General features: G+C 44.4%; 1 protein-coding gene across 4 annotated transcripts in view; it reads right to left on the bottom strand.

The window, feature by feature from the left end:
* The window catches only part of PITPNC1 (phosphatidylinositol transfer protein cytoplasmic 1), a 219,402-nt gene that overhangs the window by 67,963 nt on the left and 132,880 nt on the right, over positions 1-18,559 (bottom strand). For all 4 annotated transcript variants that reach the window (XM_039859239.1, XM_039859240.1, XM_039859238.1 and 1 more), the window contains one exon: positions 4,274-4,345. In XM_039859239.1, the coding sequence (XP_039715173.1) occupies positions 4,274-4,345 (72 nt within the window). The remainder of the gene's footprint in view (positions 1-4,273; positions 4,346-18,559) is intronic.

Genomic DNA, 18,559 nt, shown 5'->3' with positions numbered 1-18,559 from the left:
TTGGCCTGCAAATGGCCACCTTTCTGCCGTGTCCTCACATGGTCCATCTCCTATGGTCTTCCCTCTGTACTCACACATCCTCGGTCCACGTGTCCAGGTTTCCTCGTCTTTTAAGGACACCGCTCAGACTGGATTAGGGCCTTCCCCAATGGTCTCGTTTTAACTTAATCACCTCTGTAAAGGCCTTATCTCCAAACACAAGTCATATTTTGAGGTACTTCAACATATTACACAATCTGTAACAGTTTCCTTGCCTGGATAACCCTTCGGATGGTTGGCTCCTTCTCATCCTCAGGTCTCACATGGACTTGTCACCTCTTCTGTGAGATATTTCTTGACTACATGGCTTCAAGCTGAGCTCCCCCTCCATCCTATTTATTGCCTTCTTCACACCTTCTATTTATTGCCTTCTTCACACCTTCTACAGCTGGAATTTTTTGTTTGCTTTCTTGCTTATTATCTGCTTTCCCCCACTCCGTGAGCAGTGGAGGCGCTGTCTGTCTTACAGCTGGATCCTCAGTGCCTCTCCTAATGCCTGGCACATGGTAAGTACCCCAAATTTGTTGAATAAGAAAAGGTTTATTGACAATTCAGACAAAAGCAGAGTCTCATTAGGAAATCATCATAAACACAGTTAATCCCACCGTATGACCATAACTGAAGCAATACCTAATATCTGTGCAGCCCTTTATAGTTTATAAAGTGCTTCCAGGCAAAATACCTGTATGAATACTCCACACTGATGCAAACATTATTTACTCAATTTTCTTGATCAAGAAACCAGGACTCCATGGCTTAAGGTCACATAGCTGGGACTTCAACACTGATCTTTTTGTTTCAGAAAGAACAATGTTGTGTTCTTTTATTACAACACAGCTGAACTAGATGCTAAATCAATTCCAAATATTTGAGGCAACCTCCAAGGAGAGCTCTGTGAAGGACAGAGCCTCGAGCTTCAGGAACCAAACAGAACATTCTTCTATCTGATCCAAGGGGGTTTGTCGCTGAGGAATAACGGCTAATGAGAATAAATACGGTGCCCTCAAGCCCTTTTATTGTGTGTTTAGGTGATAGTGGTGGTGGTTATAAACGTGCTTTTTGTAAACTGCTCTGTTTCCAGGGGTATGAAGAAGAAATTTGGAGAACCTGATTTCCTAAATTTCACAGTTGGTTTTAAATAGAACTTAATATTTTTTTTAAATCCGTAGTTCTCAGCCTTGATGCCCCTCAGATTCACCTGGGAGAGCTTTACTAATCCCAATGGCTGGACCCCATCCCAGACAAATGAAGCCGGAGGCCCAGGGGTTGAGATGGTGGCATCTGTGAGTGCTAAAGCTTCCCAGGTGACTTTAATAAGTAGCCACGATTGAGAACCATTGGTCTAGATCCTCAAATGGGGCGGGATGGCATGTCCCACATCCCCCCAAAGAGAACATATTGGATTTAACTGGAGGGTGGACTCTCAAACTGCACACATTCCCAATGGGCGAATCTGGCATTCCTAGAGGGATGTGTTCTCCCGCGTGTGTGTTGGCTCGTTGAGACCAGCCTGCACTCAGGACCAATTAAATCCTGGGGCAGGGGGTGGAAACCAGGCCTGAGCCATGGCTAAAACCTCTGAGGTGAGTCCAATGTGCAGCCAAGGCTGAGAACCACTGCTTGAAATGGAGCCTGCTCTGTTTGGAAGAGGAAGTAAAGGCAAGACTGCCCCCCATTAACCCCAGGGAATGGCAGTAACCTGGCAGCAGCCGTCCCACGAGCACTGAGCACTGACTCTCCCAGACCTGGATTTATGGCCTTGGACAAACAACAGAACCTTCATTTGGCATGGTGCCATGCTCCCCAGCACTAATTAAGGCTCAAATAATTCTCATCAGTACGTGCATAAAATAAATGGACCTCAATTTAAGACAACTTCCCCATCGTGTCCTGGTTAATGTATTCACAACTTACAGGTTTTCACAATCTCCACTGCTCATATTTTTTTTTTAGCTAGATATTGGATAATGTAAAAAAATTACTTATGTGGTGATTGATAACAAGATAGCGACATGTACTCTATTCAATCACTAATCAATATGATTATCACTAGTGTTTTTCAATTTAATTATTGCTTCTTATCATCATCAATTTCATTAAATTTTTGGCAGGTAGGAGAGGAAACAGGGCACAGATAGTAGTATGAAGGATGGTAGCTGAATGATAAGACTATATACCCAGAAAATGCAAAGAAATGAAGTGAGTTTATTAAATCATTTGGCAAAGCACTAAGACGAGAGAAATAGCCACCGCCGAACTGCTTTCTTTAGCAACTCTGCCGCCCACCGAAAACTCCACTCTCATCCACGGACAGGAAAAGTGCATGCCAGCACTTAAGCCACCTGCTTAAGGCTCTAGTTTCGAACCCCTGGACAAAGCCATCTTTTAATAATTAAAGTGTTATTACATAAACATGTATTTCTCATGTTCTGATTTCAAAACATGAACGAAAGTGTAGACGAAAGTCAATGAAGTTTTCCTTTTCTGCCAACCTGGGACCAACCTCGAACCAGCTGGGCGACCAATAGCTGCTGCTGAATATGCAAATTAGAGCAAGGCCAACTGGCAAAGAAGAAGTTTAATCAAGCCGGGGCTGGCCTGTCTGGTCCGGTGGCCTCAGAAGCAAGGCCTATGGGTCTACGGAGCAGAGCTGGGCGAAGGCTGAAAAGAGAACTTGGGCAAAAACAGACTTAGGATCCCTACAGTGTAACAAGATGGCCGGATGTGGACTTGGACAAGCTGAATGCCATGATAGTGAGCTAAGGAGCTGGCCCCAATGGCGGTCCCAGAATCAGTAAGTTAGGGAGGAGACAGCACAGGGTACAATAACTGGCATTTCTCCCGGGGAAGTGAACTGTGTTGACAAGGACTACACACAAATTCCCAGGGTTTAGAGCTTCTCTTGCAGGACGGTGTCGGTCTCAGAGAGGCCTGGCCCTTGGCATGGACAGGGGATGCTGACTCTAAGCATGGGTCCTTACTTTAGGGTGCACACACAGATATTTAAATTGTTAGGGCAGTGACAAAGCTAAGTTCCTAGAAGAGTAATAAAAAAACTTTAGCGCCTGCCAAAAAGGGATACAAGATAATAAATGATAGTTGCGAGTTTTCTTGACTATTTGAACTGACCAGAGGATAACTCAGAAGATTATGCTGTTCCTATAGTTCTACAGGGAACACAGTGAGGACACATGTCCTCCCTCTACCTCCACAAATAGGGCAGTTTTTAACTATTCATGAGGACAGAGCCATAGAGAAAAAGAGAAAGCAAGGGAATTTAAAAAGACTAAAAGATGTTAATGGTCAAGCCCACTTAGCTACCTCTACAACTTCCTGTATCCTTTTCTGCATCGCCTCGGCTCAGTGAGGGCACAAAGGGGTCACCTTGTCAGGAAACTCTCTCTTGCCCTTTTTGACACAGTCTCAATCTTCACCATTCTCCACACATGCAAAACACGTAAGTGAAGTAGAAATGAAGAGTGGAAGTCTTGCAGCTCCTAGATCTAGGCTCTTCCCTCAGTGTGTCCTAATGGAACCCAACGCCCAATCTCAGGGTGTGACTCTTGATAGGTCAAAACATTCACTTCCAAAGAGAAGGAGATTTAGAAATGTATTGCCCCAACAGAAAGAGAGTGGGGGTAAAAGGTCAGAAGGTGCATTTTAAGCAGTACTAATAAACGAAGTGGTTGGCTGAGATTTAGTAAGAGTCAGATTGCCTCACGAGGTAAACATTTTGCAGGAGGGGTATACTGACAAGGTGGGGTATGTGTGTACGTGTGTACATATGTGAACATACGCATAGTCCAGAAAATATATACGGAATGCCCACATATATCTGGTAGTATTCATCTAAGTAAATGTTGACAGTCATTGAAAAGATGTGCGCTCAGAAACCAAATCCTGGAGTTCCAAGGTCCCTGCCATCCTCTCAACCCCCGATGACAATTACTCCAGGTCACAGAAACTTCTGCACATAAAAATGAGAAGAAACACCAGATGACAAAATAATCCAGAAAGAAAGAAATCCCGGGGCACTAGCCCTCAGAAGCCGAAGGCCAGAACTTCTCTGAGGTCCCAGGCACAGACCCTCCTTTTCACAGCGGGCTGTGAAAAGCACCGTGACTCTGACTGTGACTCTGACTGTGACTCGTGACTCACAGAGCCTAAGGGGCGAGAGCGCAGGGCCAAGCGCAGGGCCGAGCGCAGGGCAGGGCCGAGCGGAGGGGCTACTCACGCTGTTGTTGCTTCCTTTGTTGTCCTCATACTTGGTTTCTATGTGAATGGAGAATTTCGGCAGAAAGGAACACTATGGAAAAAGAGTAAAGTTCCATTAGCAAACCATTTTTTCTCTCTTTACATCTTCAACATAGTCTCTGGATGCTCTCCTGACCATCTGGTGGGGAGTACTGTTTGCAGTCAGAAATGTTAAGATACTAGGTCAATATCTCAATTCAGGCAAGGAAAAGACGCTTTTGGCAACGTGAACACAATTTCCTCTAGATGTCAGGCCAGAGAGAATAACCAAGCAATGGAAGGCAAGTCACCAAAGAGGTCATTTCCAAAAGGATCATGTTCTGTGAGACCTACCACAGGCTTGAGAAAAGCAAACTTCTGAATCAGAGGCAATTCTAGTTCCCGGTGATCACCTTTGGAGAGCAGATGCCACTGCTGGATACCCGTGGACCCCGTCTTACTCTTTATACAAATATTCATACAAAGCTAGGGAGGTGGTAGAGAAGGACCATTTTTAAAATCATCAATCACCGAAGTCAGACAGACATGGCTTTTAGTTTTGGGTTTATCACTTGATAGCTACGTGACTTTGGACAAGTCGTTTAATTTTTCTGAGCCTTAGCAGTATTAAAACAGGGATAACCATTATTACCTAGTAGTGACATTGTGAGGGTTAAAAAAAAATCATGTGTATAGAACATTTAGTGCTGGGCATAGAGTCAGCATTCAGCGAATGGCAGCAATCCGTATGAGGCTATGGCTGAGCTTGACATAAAAGGCAGCCCTTCTTTTTGCCAGCACCGGGGAGAGTAACCCTAAATGCACACGCCCTAGTGTCCCAGTTTCAATGAGTTATATTCTACATTTTCAGTAGATTTTAAGGGTTAAGGAGCTTGAGAAGAGAATTTTGATGGATTTGATGTAACCTCCCTCCTGCTGGCACCAAGCTGGGCATTCACTTTCTTGGCCACCAGAGATGAGATGGAAGACTAATGGGTAAAATGACCCAGCAACTCCACTGGGAGCTGCAGGTGCTGGAGAAATGAGACTTGGGCCGATTCCCTCATAGTCTCGAGAGACTGGCTCCTGCATTTACTTCTCCAACATGCACAGAGCACATACTGTAGACCAGGCACTGGTCTAAGTGCTTCCGGGTTTAATTCATTTACTTCCTGTAACCATCCCATGAACTACGTACTGTTATTAGTAACCCTGCTTTAAAGGTAAGGAAACGGAGGCACAGAGAGGTTAAGAAACTGGCCCAGAATCACAGAGCCAGTAAACGATAGAGCCGAGATTCAAAGTCTGGTGGCCTGGTCCCAGTATCCATGTTCTCGATCACTACCCCACTGGTTCTCAAAGTGGGGCCTCTGAATCTGTAGCAGCAGCAGCAGCAGCAGCAGCAGCAGCAGCAGCAGCAGCCCGGAACTTGCTAGAAAGACAGATTCTTGGGCACAGCCCTAGACCCACTGAATCAGAAACTCTGGGGTTGGGGCCCAGGTACCACTTTTAACAAGCCCTTGGGGCATGCCGACGCACATGCCCGAGTTGGAAAACCACCTGAGGACACCACGTCTGGGAAGGAAACAGAGAGAATGTGTTACCTAAAATCCACGACTCCTACCCTCACCCCACGTGCTGCTGATTTCCTTTCAGCTCAGCTGAGACCCCCAGTGGCAACTGTACAAGAAGGCCGGGGCCTTGAACGTGCCGTTGATAATTCTCCTGACATCACACGCCTGTGTGGTTCGGCATTCATCTGTCTTAATCCGAGTGAAACAAGCAAGCTGAACCGTGACTAAGGAAACATGGAAACAATCAATCCCAGTAATTGCCTTTATGGAGAAGGTGGCCCTGCAATTATTCACTGACACCTTCTTTTCTGTCTCCTCTCCAGCCTCTCACTCCACACCTGCTGCCATCATGCCCAGTCCCAGGGAGTTCCAAGGAGGAGCTGCTTGTCATGAATTGAGACCCTGGAGGACTTGAGGCAGCTCAGAGGCCCACAGCAGAGCGACTGATCGACAAGCGAACTTTGGGTGATGCACCTGCCCGAGACTCTTTTAAAAATAACATGCCTCAGATAAACAGATTTGTCCTTTTTAACCCATAATTCATATGAGGATCAATCCAATGCAAACCCAGTACCAGGTGGCGGAGGAACAGATCCATCCAGCACGGGGAGCTGGGTCTGGTGCAGCAGGGTGGAACTCTGCAAGGAGTTTTTACTGGTTGAACCTCTAAACTACTTAAGTAAGGTCAAACAAATGAATCTTAGCATTTGGATATTAAGCCCAAATATGAAATGCAAAGCTCTCATGCAAATTAGCAGATGTTATTTTTGAGTCAAGGACTTAGGTTATTTTCATATCAGAATGCCAACTCTGCCAGGGGCTGGGAGTGCACCTGGCTTGGGCAAGGCAGTGGGAGGACCTGAATTAGTCAGGTCAACTCTGGGCCGGTCAGTGTTTTCTCCTTCCGTAGTGGTTAGGGACTGATGATTCCTTGGGGACCTCTGATGGCTCAGTGTGTGGGCGTGTCAAGTTAAAAATCAGATGTATCTACGACTCGGGGCATTTTCAGAGCTGTCACTAAAATCTTTCCGGTGGGATACCCATGTTGAGATAAATTTCTGCTTCCCTATGCAGGTTAGCATTCCTAAAGATTCAACCTGCCATCCCTAAAAATCCTTGTGAAGCCTTAACTGTTAAGCAAGTTCTGTTCTTTCTCCCTGGCTGGCTCCCTACTGCATCTTACCTCCGAGGTTTTCCTAAATCCCTTCCCTCAAGACCCCTGCTTGGCTTCACTCTTACTTCTACATGCCTGAGAATTTTGATTCTGTTTAATGAGGACACAGAAGATGTGACAGAAACACCTACGACTTCCCTCTCCTCCACTTCAAATCTGCTTATTTTTATGCTACTTCTTATTCTTTGTGAATCAGAGAAAGACATCGCTTTCTCTCCAGGGGAAAATAATATAATGAGAAGAATTGAAGACACAGAGTCAGCAGACCTGGTCTCAATCCCAGATGTACTGACTTGGGCATATTATTTTACCATTCTAAGCCTCAGTTTCCCCATTTATAGAGAGGGGACTATCCTTCTCTACTCTGTAGTAGTATGGAGAAGATCAACGAAATCTTTCAGCTAAACCCTAGCACAGTGCCTGGCACATAGTGGGTACATAGCAAAAAATATTTCTGAGTCTCTTGTCTGGAAACTTGTTTCATCGATTATTTGCATCTTCTTCCTGGCTTCCTTCCTGCGGCTTAAAAATATAATGAAAAGCGTCATATTCTTAAAAAGACGAATGAGCATCAAGTTCCCTTCGTTGTGTTTCTTTCTCCATCTACCATCAATCCCATTTCTCTTTGTCTTCACAATCGAACTCTATTGAAAGAGGGGTCAAGGATTCCTGCCTCTACTTTTTTTTTTTTTAACCTCCCACCTCTTCTCAACCAGTGCAATGAGGTATGGAAATGAATGATTATCAAGGACTTCTCAACCAGCATGGCTTCTCCACCCACACCCTGTAGAACTCTCCACAGTTGGATATGACAGAACAATTCCTCCTTCCTAATAGCAGTTCCTTCTCAGCCTTCTTTTCCTTCCTCCACCCCTTCAATGGAGGTGGACCCTTGGGTTCTGCTCTCTACCTTATTTTCTTGCTCCAAACTCTCTTCCCAGCGATCTCATCTACTCCTGACTTTTCCGTGATCATTTTTTTTATGAATCTCTCCCAAACTGACATCTCTAACCCCAACTGCTCTTCTCACACATCCAGTCGCCCGCTAGCCATCCCCAATAAGGATTCTATGGGCAATGTCAAACTTGAAAGATCTTTATTGAAGTCAAATGTTCTCCTGCACTGTATGAGTTTCCGAGGGCTGTTGTAACAAACTACCAGGGACTGGGCGACTTTAAACAACAGAAATGTACCCTCTCTCGCGGTTCTGGAGGCTGGAAGTCTAAAATCGAGGTGTTCGCAGTGCTGTGCTAGAGAAGAACCCTTCCTCGCCTCTTCCAGCCTTCTGTTGGTCCTGGGTGTTCCTTGGTTTATGGCTGCCTCTGTCACTTTCTTTCCTCTGTGTGTCTCTGCGCCCTCTTCTTTTCTTATGACAAATTTCCTTCCGACATCTCACTACAGACCATCTTGAATACACCTTCAGAATGATTATCCCATGTGTGCGGGGAGCACTGTTTGTACCTTTGTCACAGCCTTTATCTCTTTTCCCGTCATCACATCTGTCTGTATGTCTGGCTCACCAACCAGGTGATAAGCTCCCATGCTATTCTAGAGAGGTTCGTCCCCTATACCCTGCTGCCATTAGGAATGGAGTAAGTCACAGTCGCCCCAGTTATTTAGACACCAAAGCATCTCCTTTAGTTTTCAGATGCTTCCTGTGACTAAGGGCTTGCTCCAGCTAGGAATATACCATCCAACCTAGTCATTCTCAGATATCCAGAGTGAGAAGGGAGCACCCCACCTTCCAACCCTGGACATTCTCGAGACATGAATTGTCCCCTAAAGATTTCAAAACATTTCTTTGGTTAAAGGGGATTCCGCAGAGCTAAGGGAACTGTCAGGAGTGTGGGAATGGGAAAAACGTTGGGAGCCCTGACATGACCAAACTGGAACATGACGCAAGAAGACGGGTGTCAGGAGAGTCACCCTTTGGCTGAAATTGGAAGATGTCTCAGGGATTCAGAAGACTCTTACACTCTCTACGGCACTCTGAATGCTTAAAGTCCCACTTGGCCCACAATGACATGAAGGAAAGATTAAAAGACCCATGGTGGACAGAATTCTAAGATGGCCCCAAGTTTCCCAGCCTCTGGTATACGTATCGTGTATAATCCCTCCCCTCTGAGAATATGATGGGATAGCAGCTCCTTTGATTAGATTACCAAAGTGATCAGATTATGTTACATTACATAAAACTTATTTTTAGAAGAAGCAGAGATTCCTTTGTTGGCTTTGCAGATGTACGCTGCCACGTGGCCAGAACCTAAGGGAGGCCTCCAGGAGCTGAGAGTGGCCCCTGGAGGCTAGCCAGCTAGAAATCGGGAATTCCTTTCTACAATTGCAAGGAACTGAATCCTGCCAACAACCAGTGAGCCTGGAAAAGAACCCTGAGCCTCAGACGAGACTGGAGCCATGGCTGACACCTTGATTTCAGCCTGGTGAGATTCTAGGCCAAAGACCCAGCTAACCCGAGCCTCAGTGGAAATGTGAGATAATAAATGTGTGTTGTCACTAAATTTATGGGAAATTTGTTATCCAGCAATAGAACACGAAAACAACACTCAGCCTCGAGAACCCAATCACTGCTTCCCTTCCGAATCTCCTACGTGGCTCTCATTTGAATAAAATATCACTCGCTTTGAGGTTTGAACATATCCAGGGAAATGGAGAATTTTTACTCTTTCTAACGTAGTAATCTCACCTATGATGTCATCTGCTTTATCGATGGCCACTGCTCACTGAACAGCGTGACCTTTACTGGTAACTGATACCATTAAGCTTGCCATTAGCATGCGCCCGGCCACAGGGAGGAAGTATGGTGGTTCAGGAGAAAGAATACAGGTTTTGGAATGTAACAGAGCTTAGTTAATATCCCAGCTTTTCTCACAAATCGTGTGACTTTGGGCAAATTCCTGAACCCCACTGAGCTTCAGTTTTCATAACTATAAAATGGGGACAACACCAACCTTACTGCTGTGGAGTGAGGATTAAATGATAGAATGAATGTCCAAAGCCTGGAAGTGTCTGGCAGGACAGTCACTTGAGGCCTGTTGGCCCATCCCATTGCACCCTACCTATCCCAGGAGGTCCCGCAGGCTAAGTGGGGGAGAAAACAGAACTAGGAGTGGGCAGGTCCTCCATCGTACATGTGCGAGGATGCGCTGGGAGGCTGTGGGCCTGCTGGAGCGACAGGAGGACACCTGGTTGGTCTCCCATGACATGGATGGTGGCCAAGCCACAAAGGAGGTCTGGATGTCTTGCTCTGAACTCTGACCTGCTGCACTGCTGAGGGCATGTCATCGTATCTTCTAGGACAGTCCTCTCACTGTCCTCCTTTCCCTAAAGCACTGGCAGCTCCTCTCCCTGCACCTCTGATCAACTTCCCTGCCAGGCCCTGCCAACTTCATGCAGGAAAGCATGAACGCTCCTGGGATCTCCACGAACTTTCTTACCTAAAGGCTTTGTGCCTGCTGGTTCACTCAGCCTTATTACAAAACCCGAGGCTCAGAAAGGTTAAGAAATAGCACTAGAAAAACCACATTTGGGAGCCCCAGGGGTTCCTACGAGATGACCTCGCTTACAGGCAGAGGGATGGGGCAATGACTCTAGAGCATCGTGATAAAGCAGGGGGAGAGGCAGCGAAGTGCCCTCACCCCCTGGAGCCTGGGGGACATCATGAGTCATTTCAGCCCCTCCCCTGGGCCCACTCTGGATCTGCAATCTTCTTTCTCATGAAAAACCTTTTTTTTCCCTTCTCTCTCTCTCTCTCTCTCTCCTCGACTAGAAGAATAGCTTGGCCAGAACCATAACGAATATTCACTTTACTACATCCAGGGTTTGTTTTGCCCTCAACCCGCTAACAATGATAACGGCGTCATGGAGAAATTAGGGCAATAAAGCAAAAGATCTCCTGTCATATCCTCTTTGATTTTCTAGCTCAGATTCTCCCAAGCCAGAGGAGCCTTATTAGTATTGCTGTCATCCGTGCATCTTTGGTTTGCTTCCAAACCCAATGGCATCCACCGCACGAACCTCTTTCTCTAAAATGATCATCAGGTACCCGTGAAATCTCTAGCAACTAAAACTAAATGTGCAGAAGAGATGGTTCTTTGATGAACATGTAAATGCATGTACTTTCATCTCTCAGAAGTGATGAGGGAATTTGCCATCGGGAAGAAGAAGGCCAGGAAAGATGAGTGAAGCACCTGGGCCTCTGCAAGAATAACTTCCAGACACGAGCACACCCAGGTTCAGTGTCGGGAAATGAAAGCGGCATATACAAAATGCATGGCAGAGCTGGATTTTCAATTCACTACAGACATGCTTTGGAAAATGAAAGAGCTATTTTTAGCCCGGTGATTGATTAGGGTTGCTATGGCAATAAGAAACACTTATGAGAATAAAACTAAATGTAAGCAAGTCTTAAAGAGAAAGGGGCAAACGCACTGGGAATTTCAGTCAGATTCTGGGTGGTGCTGGCAGCCCTCACTGCAGCCTCCACCCACGCATAGGGAGAGAGGGGGACGGTGGCTGTAGAGAACTGGCCATGGGACACCAGCCTGAGGCTCTCGGTGTTCTGACCTTCAGAAACATGCAATAGCAAAACTTCTGGAAAAATGTGCACCATTCACTTTGAAGAGATCATCATTATTGACGTACTATACTCCCACAGCACCCAGCGCATGGTGAAAACTGTAAGCTAATGGATATTAATTCTACCCTATACCAATTTACAAAGCAAAATGAAAATCACATTCTCTCTAAAGATATATTTCTAAAACTCGTTTAATGATGCCTCATCTGTTGGGCCTGGCTAAAAACACATTCTAGGCTCCTCTCAGGGCGACTGGCTGAGGGTTCCAGATTCTCCACATAATGCCCAAGTGTTTCTTAACCCCAGGAAGTTTTGGAATACTTTTGGGTCAAAACAATGATCTAAGGTAAACACAATGTTCTCCACGTCCGCTCTGGGCCAGACAGACACAACCCAATGCCGAGGAAATAATGACAATAGTATCGTTACTGTATTTACTATCATCAGGCACTGTTTCAAGTGTTAGATATATGATAATTGATTTATTAACTCATCAACTCTCATATAACTCTATGAGGGATGTACTATTATCCCCATTTTACAGATGAAGCAATAAAGGCGTGGAAAAGCTGGGCAGTACGCCCCCAAACCACACATCTACATGATGGAGCTCGGACTCAGCTCAGGCTGTCTGGCTCTGTGGTTCACGCTTGTGATCCTATGTCCTGTTGCTTCTTGAGTACAAAAGGAAAGTACACAAGTATGTCTAGTGGAGTTGAGTGTCAGTCAGGGGTAATGGCGACTAAGGCACAGGCTTTGCTTCTCAGTATGTCCTGCGGCCACTGAGAGCAAAGAAAAAATGTGTGTATGCATCTGTCAAATGACAGGTGTGCTTTGCTTCGAATAAACCCAAAGAAGGAAAAATAGGAGTTAACCAAAAGATAAATTGGGGAAATGATTATTCATTTAGGGAATTCATACTGATGTTCCTTTAGATGCCCAAATACCCTGGTATCTGTGAATGAATAACACAATCATCTTTAAACCTTGAATTTAAATATGATGGCTTAAGTTAGTTCCTATTGTGGAAGTGCTTTTAAAATCCTTCCCAGAACTCTAGGAAGGGTGTGAAAAAATATTACAAATGAACAAGTGTTCATTACCATAGTTTTGGCCCTGAAAGACATGAAAACAACCCAAAAGCCATCTGTAGAAGATTGGTTAAGTACACTGTGGTGGACTCTAAAGCTATTAAAAGAACCAAAGTGTAAAACAGGATGATCCCACTTTTGTAAAAAGAAAAAAAGTATGCACACACAAAAAATGGAAGAATAGACACCAAAATATTCTTGTGGAAGAGAACAGTGGAAATTATGAGGCCCTTTTCTTTTCTATGATACTCATTTTTATAATGTTTGGATTTTACAATAAATATCTACTTTCTCGGTAAGCCGAAAAGATGCAAATCCAATAAAGAGTTAATAAACACATCAATGATATCCCAAAGTAATTATGCTAAGCCTAACGGAAGTCATGAGATGTTCCAAAAATTCTCTCAATTTTAGTCCACTTTAACTTAAAGAGCAAGCAGTATATCATAGAGAGTACTGACAAGTAAATGGAGGTAGTGCAAATCTTGCAAGTTTGGGAATCATTACTTCAAGTGTTCTTCATGGGGTTTTAGCACAGGGCAAGATTTGGGATACAGTTCAGTAGTTCAAGCCACTTTTAAATGACATCAGAGTTCTTACTTCAAGCAAAATGTTATGCAGGGACATGGTGGCCAGCGAGGCGGGTACATGGAACCTTCTGGACTATGAGAAGGAAAGTTTAAAAAGTAATCATTGAGCCCAATAACTCAGTGCTTTATTTAGATTACCAGCCGGAATCCTTCCATGTTTGAGAGCAAACTTTACATGGAGGCTTGGAATCAAGAAAGTTAAATGGAAGAGCTGAGAAGCTGGCTTAAGGTAGGTAAAGTATTTACAGGACTTTGAAAAGACCATTTCCTTTGAGCTTTCACCTGGAACTCGATGCGTTCTTCTCTGGCCATTTTGTTCTGACTCTATGCAACATGTGTTGTCTACTACCGATGAACATTAAACTCTATATAGACTTGACCTTTTCTCTAATGGAATTCCTCTGAAGACATTGATTTTTCTGGTACTATATTCTTTGTTATCATTTTAAAGGTACTCTAAGGCCATACAGGGAATTTCAGCTTGAGATGGGATCATTAATAAAACTGGATTTGCAAATGTTTCCACATCTCACGACCAGGAGACGTACATCCAGAATGTTCCACAGGGCTAGTGAGATCAGGTCTAGGGTGTAAGATTTATATTCTGTTTGTAAAATAGGAGACTATGGGTGGTGAATCTTTAGGTATAGGCAGTTGGTAGACCCTAGATCTTAAAGTATTTTTCAATTTCCTTTATCCTTCTATCCTTCCATTGTGATAGAAAATTTGCCCCATAAACTTCTCTCTTGTGTAAATGGAAGATTTTTAATACACATACCAATTTCAAGAAGGTGTCTGACTGGCTGTCCCCATCTAATCAATCCCAGTCATCATAAAGGGAAAGATGCAAGGGAAATAAGGGGGGATATTTGAGCTTCCTTTGCTGTTCCGGGTTCCAAGGGCCACATACGACTTTATGTCTAGATAGCATCGGTATTAACAGTGACAAAGTAGTTGGAAAAAAAAAAAAATGGAAAGAACATAATTCCAGAAAAGTGAGAAAAGGAACTCAAGTGGAGATTAAAAAAAAAAAAGTAGAAGAATCTTAAAGCAAAGAATAGGAACTGCATGTAAACACTAGAGATAAGGAGGAACCAGAGAATGAATTCCCAAAATAGAATGCATAGGAAGGAAAACGTGTCTAAGAAGAATGGCGGGACCTGAAAGAGACATGGGGAAGAATGAGAGGCGGGGTGTGTGTGAAGGCAGAGCAGGCAAACAGAGCAGGAAAACAGCTGTTTGTATTCCAGCCCACAGTGAGGGAATGAATGTCAGCCTCCCTGCTGCTTTTCATCAGCCTGCACCCTACACTGAGGCTTCTGTTCACTCATTAGTTCATTCACTGATGGAGCCTCTTCCCATCCTCTGACATGCTGAGTAACGGCAACTCACTGGAAAAGCAAGGCCAGGAGGGGGAGGGAGCGAGGACGTGAATGAAAGTATGTTTTCTCAATGGGGACATGGTTTGCTAGAGGGGCTTCTATGAAAACCGAGCTGGGAAACTAATTCAGGCTCATGCAATCCAGGGCTGGACCTGTTAAGGCAGAAATAAGCAGAAGATGCTCTTAAATACTGGTAGCTACACACAATAAAGGCAGGACAAGAATTTAAAGAAACAGGCACACAGCATCAAATGAAAAAGAAATGCAGGCAAATAATAGAGATGGGAATGAATTGGAGTGACTTCCCAAATACAGGCTGGCATATGGCTAGGTAGGAAACCTTCAGATTACAAGCCTTCTAAGTTAAAAACTGTATGAATCACCTCTTAATCAGTTAAGCAGTCTCCACACTTAAATATATACTATCATGTAGTTCTAAGTATCTTAGTGATTAGAAAAGTCAAAAATGATGGGACCATATTGCATTTACTTTACTTAATCACTACCATTAACTATTTCAGTATCACCATATGTGTTTTATTTTATTTGTATAGAAAGTAATCTGCCCTACAAAATATTTCCAGTTGTAATATTTCGACCTCACCAACTTGAACTAAATAAAACTCACTCCATATTCATTAATAAACTGTAGGAGAGAAATCTAATTTTCAGTAACACAAGTAGGAAATAGAAAACAAAGGAAAGGAGAATTTCCTAGTAAAATCTTCTATTGAAAATTCCTTTAAACAAATATTTTTTTTTCTCTGATGACTGCCATCTGTAAAGTCATTCTTAGCGATGTTTAAAAAAATGCGAACAATTTAAAAATGCTATAGAGGGTAGAGAAGCAGATTTTGTCTTCTGTTCTCTCCCCACGAAATGGCTGAATTAATTTTCTTTGAAGTACAAAGAAGAGCTTGGGAACAGGTAGAGCAAAGGGAAATGGGTTAAATCAGACAAACAGTACTGACTGTTCCAAGGTTCCTGCTTCACCAGGTACCAATTGACTGGGTTGCTGAGCCGTGGAGACTAGTTCCAGTTCTGCACAAGAATCAAGGAACATCTGTGAGTGATTTGTTTTGCAACTGGTTCACCCGTACAGCTAGTGCATTTTCTAAATTGAAATAAACCAGAATGCATGAGCTGTGCATCGTTTTTATGATTGTTATAAATGGTCCTAGAACATTTCCATCTAAATTCTCTTAAATCCTGAAGATCTTTTAAAATAATTCATTACTGTTGGGAGTTCTTCGGAAAACTCTGGTACCTGAGTAATAATAATCTTGAGGCATTGTCTTAGCCCACTGAAATTTAAGAGAAAATAACATTTACCGAAATAGAATTGATCTATTGGCCTATTTAGAGGGCACGTAATGGCTCTGACCCTGAGAGAAGCTTCTGGAGCTCCGCTAAATTTTAGAAGACTGCCTTTGCAAAATCCACGGTCCCATGGACAAATAAGTGTGGAGAGCGTTGCACACTACAGCTCCCTTTCGGAGATTCACAGTGTACGTCAGAAGAGTAAAGGCTCTAAGAAGTCCCGCAATAACGAATCTGTTTAAGTGCAGGACCCGGTGTTTCCCTTACTTAATGGGCTGTGCATCATCTTTATGACTGTTATAAATGGTTCTAGAACATTTCCATCTAAATTCTCTTGAATCCAGAAGATTTTTGGACTTGGCCATTCTGGCTCTATTTACGACACAAGCCTCATGCTGTGACCCACGTCTTCGAAGACTTCAACCATTTTCTCCGGGAGGGTTCTCTTCTGGCCTAATTGCCACCTTGCTCACCGGCACCTCCAACTGGAGGGCTGTTTCTCTGGCCTGGGCCCTAACGGGTCCCAGCTCATGCGGCCCCATTTCTAAGAAGGAATACTTCTCTTTGCTCACCCCCTCTTCACGCCAATTAATGTACGCTCTGGATATTCAGGGTTACTTGTGATGTGGAGATAAAAGACATTTCCTAATCATCTAACCCCCTTCCCTAGCCCTGTCTCCGTGACCCCCAAAAAGGAACACATAGGGACCTCCATTCTCTTAGCTTACACGGTAGTTGAGATGGCCAGATTGTCCTCTGCTTTCCTTCCAAACAAGATCAATCCTAGAGTGCTGGAATAATAGTGTATCTTTCCTGGACTTGTACCTATTTCCTCATTTTGTAATTAAAACCCTTGGTGGGGACTCAGAGGGTACAGGAGGGGGAACTTAAGAAGGAAGAGAGGGCTTGAGAGGAATGGCGGCCAGAACTCATCAGCTCACTCAATTGTCCAGGAAGCTGATGAGGCCACGATTGCGAGTGAGATTCCTACCCGGCACAGTTAGCTGCTTTCAGAAAAACACCTCAATCTCTCTCTCTCTATTGCCACCCGTGGGAGGATGACCCGTGTTCACCTGGGGTGACTGACGACCCGTTCTCAGCTGCGAGCAGCCGTGACTCTTCCCAGGCTCGAGTAAACCGATCCTGAATGGCTCCGTCTCTCCTCGTGGCTCAACGCTGTCTGAGGTTCTCATTCCAGAGCCATTTCCTTCTCCCTGGTCTGCTGCAATTTATTTTTTCTACCTCTTTCAACCAGTTCATTAAAATGTCAAGTGACACCGGACAGCCCACGACTACCTTTGCTCCCTGGGTAACAGCCAGCCATTCTAACAGAAATGTGCTTCCCCTTCGTCATCGCCTCTTCTGCAGATTCTTATTAAAAGATGTTTTGGTGGAGTGGGAAGGTCGTGGCAACCAAGTATATATATAGCAACTGTATATTCTAGGTCACTCGCTGTTGACTTACTATAGCTTAGGCTGTCGAATTCTTACAAATGAGAAGAAAGTCTTTTTTTCCCCCTTCGTTGCTACCGCGGCTGAACTGATGCTGCTGCGCTGTGTTCACAGCCCAGCACCGCCTTTTTTTAGCCCTGGAAAAACAAAACCAGCGACTCTGGAAGGCAGCCAGTCTCCTCCGGCACCTTCCTTTGTGACTTTACAAACTTCAGAAGAACCAGCAGGTTATGAAGACCTGGTTAGATGGTCTGTCCTCTGGAAAACTGTATAATTAAGATTTTTTTTTTTCCCCTATAACCAAGCTAAAGATATTTTTCCCACTTCCTGGGCAAATGGCATTTCCACATAATCCTAAACACACAGGATCATTCGCAGTGATAAAAAAGCTTTTATGTCTTTATTACCGTAATAATGTCGAAGCCCCAGATGACCTTAAATAGAAAGTTCTCTTGGCTGGATTTTGTCACACATGAGGGCAGCATGAGGTCTCAGCAACAGACTGGGCAGTCAGATAAAAGACCTGGGACATCCTAGGAATAGACAAATAGTGCTCTGGGCTAATCCTAGGAACAGACACCTGTCTAGAGCGGTGAGAGCCCCTGAGCTTCCATGAGGGAGGGTAGGGCTGGGTGACCCAAGCTGGGAGTTTGGCATTGGGGAAGTTTTGCTTTGGGGCACAGACAGGAAATATGAAAATGGAATAACATCAAGAAGAGGTATTTAGGATTAAAGGATCAGGGGATCAAGAGACCAGTGAAAAAGCATTTAAAACAGGAAAAGAGATGAAGACAATTGAAACCATCTGTCATAAATCCGAGGAGCAGAACCTACAGTCAGAAGAGCGGGCCCCCCGCCTGGGCTGTGGCGGGCAGAGAGCGTGAGAACGAGGCCGACCCGAGTCAGCGGAGGCAGTGAGTGCACCTGCAGCCCGAGAGAAATCAACCCAGATCCCCCAGTCACTGAGAGACAGAAAGAAAAGCTGTCCTATATTTGGGATGGAAAATAAAAGTGGATTAGCCTGGAACAATGTTGCTTCCTTATGGAGAATTAAACCCAGCCCTTGACCTGACATTCACAGCTGCTCTGACCTGGCCTCCATGTGTCCAG

Source organism: Pteropus medius, unplaced genomic scaffold (genome assembly GCF_902729225.1).
Source record: "Pteropus medius unplaced genomic scaffold, Ma_sr-lr_union100, whole genome shotgun sequence".
In the NCBI taxonomy this organism is placed as follows: Eukaryota; Metazoa; Chordata; class Mammalia; order Chiroptera; family Pteropodidae; genus Pteropus; species Pteropus medius.
This window is presented reverse-complemented; position numbering and strand designations above follow the sequence as displayed.